The 7,139-nt window shown below is 35.6% G+C and overlaps 1 protein-coding gene across 13 annotated transcripts in view; it reads left to right on the top strand.

The window, feature by feature from the left end:
- Positions 1 to 7,139, top strand: part of PPFIA2 (PPFI scaffold protein A2) — a 545,760-nt gene that overhangs the window by 319,792 nt on the left and 218,829 nt on the right. For all 13 annotated transcript variants that reach the window (XM_017870464.1, XM_017870457.1, XM_017870456.1 and 10 more), the window contains one exon: positions 2,994 to 3,095. In XM_017870464.1, the coding sequence (XP_017725953.1) occupies positions 2,994 to 3,095 (102 nt within the window). The remainder of the gene's footprint in view (positions 1 to 2,993; positions 3,096 to 7,139) is intronic.

The raw sequence follows: 7,139 nt of genomic DNA, 5'->3' as shown, positions 1-7,139 counted from the left end.
AAAAAAAAAAAAAAAAAAAAAAAAAAAAAGAGTATTTGAAGCACAGTAGATAGTATGTAAAAGAAACAAGAAAAAAAGTTGAACAAATGAAAAGGTAGAAATGGAAACAGGAAAGATAAATTTTTGACAGTAGATAGACTGTCTAGGAAGGAGGCTTTTGAGGGATGCGTGACTTATAAAGGGCATACACTAGTATTACTCTGTGTGTGGCACTTGGTGATGGGTTTTGAGTGCTTATTAATGATGGAGATCCCTGATGGGCCTCAAATGTGAATTCTGAAAGTTCTATGAGGTCAACTGCAACAACTGTTCTATGTTATCTTCATATCTTTAGCATCTAGCACAGGGTCTGATATGTGGTAGGAGTTCAATAACTGTTGTATGAATGGCTGGATAGTTAGACGGATGATAATCTCAGAATGCTTGAGACATTTGATAAGAGACTCCTTTTTTGGCCAGAAGGAGGCAGTGTTGCAGAAATCTAAACGTTGTAGAATCAAAGTGGGTCATATTTAGCTGCGTCCTTGAACAATTTATTCATCACTGCTAAGCTTCAGTGTCCTCATCTGAAAAATAGGGAGTAGATGGAATTATTCATGTAAAATGGTTAGCTTGGGGCATGGCAAAACAAAGTGCCAACTGCTCAAAGTGGTATTAATAGTTACTATTGTTCTATAAGTAATAAAGCTAATTAGTTATGAAAGGGCCATGTTTTGGGTGGTTTGAATTTTGAAAGTTAGAGTTGGTTTAAATTTGATATGTTTGAAGGTTAAAAGCACTGAAAGTTTGATGACCATGGGAAATATAATTTTTCCAAAAATTGAAGCACAAATCAGAAGGGAAAAGCCTGTGGTCAGGGGAAACAAACAACCTATTGTAATCACCCAGTATGAATTAGATTGTCTGGGTTCAAAGCCTAGCTCCATCATTGACTAGGTGTGTAACTTTGAACAAATGACTTAACTTCTCTAGGCCTCAGTGAGATTTTAGTAGTTTCTTATGGTGGGTTATTAGGATTGATGAGATAATTAATATAAATTGCTTGGCAGAGGACCTGGCATACTGTAACTGTAAGGTTACAATCAATGTTAACCGTATTTGCTATTATCGATATGTCTGTAAGATGATGTGAGGCTCAGTTCATATTTATGGTAAGGAGAATAGGTATAGAAAAGAGAAATGTCAGAGGAAAAGTATTAAAATGTTTGGTGGTTAACTCCATATGAGATATCTGCCTTTACACGGTCTCAGATACATAGAACATGCTTGTCTAACACTTGTTGCTCTGTGTATAAGGTATACTATGCTTTGGACCTTCTAGTTCCCCACACTCTTGGACTAATTAAGGGGGATCATGCAAAATAATTGCAGTTGTGTTAGTTCTTTTTCATGTTGCTGATAAAGACATACCTGAGACTGGGTAATTTATAAAGGAAAAAAAGGTTTAATGGACTCAAGTTACATGTTACTGGGGAGGTCACACAATCATGGTCGAAGGTGAAAGGCACTTCTTACATGACGGCAGCAAGAGAGAACGAGGAACAAGTGAAAAGGGTTTCCCTTTATAAAATGATCAGATCTCAAACTTAGTATCAGGAAAACAGTCTGAGGGGAAACCGCTCCCATTATTCAATTATCTCCACCTGTTCCTGCCCTTGACACCTGGGGATTATTACAATTCAATGTGAGATTTGGGTGGGGACAGGGAGCCAAACCATATCAGTAGTAATATTATTTAATGTTTCAGATAAAGAAAAAGGGCACCTCTAAATGTACTCCAGATCTGAATAATATAAAGCCAACAAACAACTAGGTCCAAAATGAAATAGTAGAAAAGCTTGCAGTGTGGAGAATGATGCTCAGAGTTCACTCACTCCCTATGGCTTGTGAGTTTTGTGAACTTAGACCTACAACTTACCATTATTCAGTATCCTCAGCCATAAGATGGGAGTGTGACTCCCCCCGCCCCCNTGCCTTCTCATCCTAGAGCTAAGTTTTCCCAAAACTCAAGTATTTGATAAGCATCAATTTTACTACTGAAAATCACTCTGACAGGTTTGGTGATAATATGGATCTGTTTACTTTTTTTAATTAAGTATTTGTTTATAAGGTAGAATACCAGAATAGTTGAATTTCTTGGTCTTCTTATTAAATAACCTTTTTCTGTGTGTAAACAAACTCTCCACCTATTGGTAAAAATACCATATCATATGATCTCTGATCCCATTTAGGGGAAGGAAGCCAATGAAGATTCCTTCACAGTGTCATTAACCACATGAAGACAGAATTACTCCAGAGCCCCCAATTTTTTGGTAACAATATGACCTATTTCTATGAACTAAAAATAAATATCATTTGAGCTCCCACTGTGTCTTAGGCACTGGTGGTGTAACAGTGAACAGGTCAAAGCCCGTGTCCACATGGAGCTTATCTTTTAGAAAGACTGAACAATATGCAAATTAATAAGAAAATCTTAGATCATGTTATCAAATCTGAGGCATATTTATTACTTTGTAAAAAAAAAAAAAAAGTAGATTACCCTGCTTCATCTTGTTAACAAATAAAATAAATTTGTTAATATCAAAGTAGCATGTTTAGCAGGGTTTTGTGTAGTTGTTCTGAAGATCCACTGTACTCTGTATAAACATTGCTGTATAGGAATTAAAGTGTAAGATTTTGGGAGCTGTTCATAAAATTAGCCAAACTTAAATTGACTCTAGGAATAAGTTATCATATTAACGTTAGGTTCAGTGTGATGTATCTGACATATTTTGAAATGTACTTTATACACTACTGTAATAAAATGCATATGATACATATTATGGATTAGGATGTTTTGAATAATGAATTTAAGATACTTCATAACAGCAATATATGTTGACCAGTCAATGGGGTCATATTTCCCCATTCTTTTCATGTTGAAATGTATATTTTGATTTTTTTCTGCTTTTAGATCTTGAATATTTCTCCAAATATTTTTATTACTCTTCCAGGAATTTGCTGCACTGACAAAAGAATTAAATGCCTGCAGGGAACAACTTCTAGAAAAGGAAGAAGAAATCTCTGAACTCAAAGCTGAAAGAAACAACACAAGAGTAAGTGTAAAGCAGCCTTCTTGGAATTAATTCCATTTGTAGTTCAGTGCATTACATCTAACACACATATACAAAGAAAATATAAGCATTTAAAACTTTAGAAATACTTTAAGAAGATAGTAACTCATAGTCAGTTACTTAAAGTAAAGGAGGATATACTATAAAACTCAAAACAAGAAGACAGGAAACCTAAATTATAGTCACAGCTACTAAATGACTATGTTGCTTTACAAAATGTTCACATTCCTTCTGGCCTTTACTTTATTTGACTTTAAAAAGAAGATCTGGATTTCAATAATGGGTTTCAAACTTTAAAAAGGTTGTTTTGAGGGTAGGGTAATCCCTCGGAGGCTGGAAATGGGCAAAAGAGGAGAGTTTTGGAGAAGAGGAAGAGTTTAAATTATAGGCTGCTACAAAAGAGTGGCCTGGATTTGGTCCTCACCTCCAACCAGCAAAAGTTTTTTTTAGAAAAAGGAAAACTAAAGACGGGGCGTGGTGGCTCATGCCTGTAATCCCGGCACTTTGAGATGCCAAGGCAGGCAGATCACCTGAGGTCAGGAGTTCGAGACCACCCTGGCCAACATGGTGAAATCCAATTTCTACTATAAATACAAGAATCAGCCAGGCTTGGTGGTGCACATCTGCAGTCCCAGCTACTTGGGAGGACCCGGGAGGCAGAGGCTGCAGTGAACTGAGGTTGCATCACTGCACTCCAGCCTGGGCAACAGAGTGAGACTCTCTCAACAAAATAATAAATAAAAATAAAAAGGAAACAAAAAACAGTGTCAAGAATAAAGAAAACACTCAAGAAAAAAAAAATCTGCCCATTAAAAGTGGAGTGCCTTTATGTTTTAACAAATTTCCAAAGGGATGTCCAGTCACAATATTCTAATTTCATAAAACTCATGGAAGTTGCCAGATTCTACTCTTATAAACCCATGTATTTTCATCAAGCATATGATATGCCATGTAACATTAAAACTCAGAATTTGATAAAACATGCTTTATTTTCTTTCAGAAAAAAAAATTACTAAATTTTATAAAATATGTAAATTACCACATTACCCATACAGAAGCACAGTTTACTAAATGGAAGTAGAAAAAAAAAAAAAAAAAAAACTTTTATGTAGATGTAAGTTCAATTTAAATACTAAGTTGGTGAAAAATAGTCTAAGTGTTATAGCTGTAAGAGATTAATCCTGAAAAAATAGATATAGCTAATGGTCTATTCACTTTATGAGTCTTAGCGAGTAATATAAAATACATTTCTACTAACTGGGAGCTTGTGCTTTTAATGAGAGATAGGGTTGCTTGCATAATGGTTACATGATCAAACTGAATTTATGTCCTTATTTATCAAGGTCTTATTTATAGTAAAGAGAATTCACATACATGCATACGTTGAATTGGTTTTCAATGATACTTTGATGAACCAGTCTAATGAATTGCCTCAAACACGGCTTGACAAGGGCAGTTTAGATCACATTATCAGGTATCAGATAGTTTTTTTCTGTTGCCCTCTTCCTCTCTATATATTTCTTGCCCTTGATTTTTTAACTTACCACTGTGTTTTCATGCAAATTTGAAATTTATTTATACCGTGACATTTATTCCGCCCTATTACACTATGCTATATTTTAGTACTTTAGACTACATTCCTTGATTTAACACAGCACAGTCAAATGTAAAAGTAGGAGCAGAAAGCTGAGAATGCAGGGAAATACAAAGCTTTGGTTAGGTTTATAACTAATGCTCACATTTAAAATGCACCAGACACTCTTTTATTAGCTGTATACGTTCATCTAGCCTTTTTTCTTCAGTCCCTTACTCCTTTCTACACCACTCTGGAGATGTTATACTTACCTCCATTTTACAGACCAGGTAAGTGAGCTCAGATAACTTGCCAGAAGTCACACAGTTGGTTAATAGCAAAGAAGGAATTTGAAAGGTAAGGCAGTTTAAATCCAGAGCCTGTGTACTAACCATGAGGCCATCAGCATTATTACTCAAAGACTTGTTATAGCTAGAGAGGACATTGCTTAACAGTCAGACCACCACAGTATGGAATACCTAATTGTGATGAATTTTAGAGAGCTAAGAGATTTGGTGACAGAGTCCATACGATTTTCATCATATTGAACCCCATGAGGCCCAGAAATACCTGAGGCTATTGTGTTTTCAAAAGAGTCTTGGATAATAAAGGCAGGAAGGTGAGCCACATGTGAAGTATCTATTCAGTAGTCAAAATGAGAACAATACAAAGTTCCTTTAAAATAACAATAACAGATATTGAAGCCATTGATTTTAACCATGCATAATAGTTACTTTGAAAATGTGAATAAGGCTGGAAAATACTTTTCCACCCTCCTTAAAGCAGTGATGTAGAGGATTTTTGTTGTTGACTACATCAAGGAAAACAGATTTATGAAAACTCCCTTGTACAAAGTATTGATTATATAATAACTCCTTAAGTTACATAACCACCTCTCACCCTCCTCCATCCCCCAGAAGAAGTATATCCAGGGCTGAAAATCAAATACATCTCTCTTCCCACTAAATGCCTTATCAAATGTTGCTAAATAAAACTGCTTTTATAGATTTTATGGTTGTTTATCTTTCTAGATATTGTGCTTACTATCTGTGTGCTGGTCACAGAGACAAAGCAACAAGCTAGCGTTTCCTTCTTACACATAAAGAAACTTTAATTGATGTCAGATTGTGAGCAAATTTAAAGTATAACTGATAGCTGGGCATGGTGGCACATGCCTGTAACCTCAGCTACTCAGGATGCTGAAATAGGATAATCGCTTGAATCCGGGAGGCAGAGGTTGCAGTGAGCGGAGATCATATCACTGCACTCCAGCCTGGGCGACAGAGGGAGACTCGGTCTCAAAAAATAAATACATAAATAAATATATAAAATAAATTAAAATATAAAATGTAATTGAGCATTCCAGTTTGCAAGGTTCTGATCAACTTGTGGCTCACTTTACATCAAGTAGTTAGCATATGTTCATGAACTGAGCCAAATAACGTAAAAAGCTAGTCCATGAAACCATGTGTGGATGAGGTCATTTGTATTAATTTTGAATATTATCAAAAACAATAGATCACAAAAGTCCTTCTGTATAATTAAATATTTGAATGAATTATACCATCTCTCAAAATAGAAAAAAGAAGTTCCGGTGGGAGTTGAATGAAGATAGAGAGTAAAAATGATAATATAATAGCTAACATTAAAATCTAAATGTTTTTATAAATGTTTTACATGTTTAACTAACTATATTCTCACAGCAGTCTCATTATCCCATTTAATTCAAGAGAAAACTAAGTCAGTAAGTAACTTGTCCCAGGCCTATAAATGGCTTATAAATAAAACACCCAGAGAGTCCACTACGTCCTTCTCAGTTTACCCACAGACTATGTATTTAAGAAATCATATTCCTATGTCACCCACAATTCATATGTGATGCAAAGCTATTATGTTTAAAGAAGAACAGAGTTTCTTCAGATTTCTTTTTTTCTTTTTTTTAATTCTTTTGAGACGAGATCTTACTCTGTTACTAAGGCTGGAGTGCAGTGGCACGATCATGGTTCACTGCAGCCTAGAGCTCGCCGGACTCAGGTGATCTTCCCACCTCAACCTCCCAAGTAGCTGGGACTATAACCACATGCCACCCAGCTAATTTTTGTATTTTTTGTAGAGATGGGGTTTTCCCATGTTGCCTGGGCTTGTCTCAAACTCCTGGACTCAAGCAATCCGCCCATCTTCACCTCCCAAAGTGCTGGGATTACAGGCATGAACCACTGCTCCTGGCCTATTTAAATTTTTGTAATTCAATCTCAATTTATTGTGTGTTAGTCATGTGAAAAGTCAATGTGCTATGTTTTTATTCTGAGTCTAAAGCTGAAATGCATGGCCTGGCCACATGTTATGTTTTCTCTGCAGAAATACCTTGTTGACATTGCAGAAATGTGAGTGAATGAAAGAAAATCAGTCATCACTGCAGTTGCTTTTTTTTCTTTTTTTTTTTTTTTTTTTTT

The sequence above is a fragment of the Rhinopithecus bieti genome, unplaced genomic scaffold (genome assembly GCF_001698545.2).
Source record: "Rhinopithecus bieti isolate Rb0 unplaced genomic scaffold, ASM169854v2 scaffold_5387, whole genome shotgun sequence".
NCBI classification, from domain to species: Eukaryota; Metazoa; Chordata; class Mammalia; order Primates; family Cercopithecidae; genus Rhinopithecus; species Rhinopithecus bieti.
This window is presented reverse-complemented; position numbering and strand designations above follow the sequence as displayed.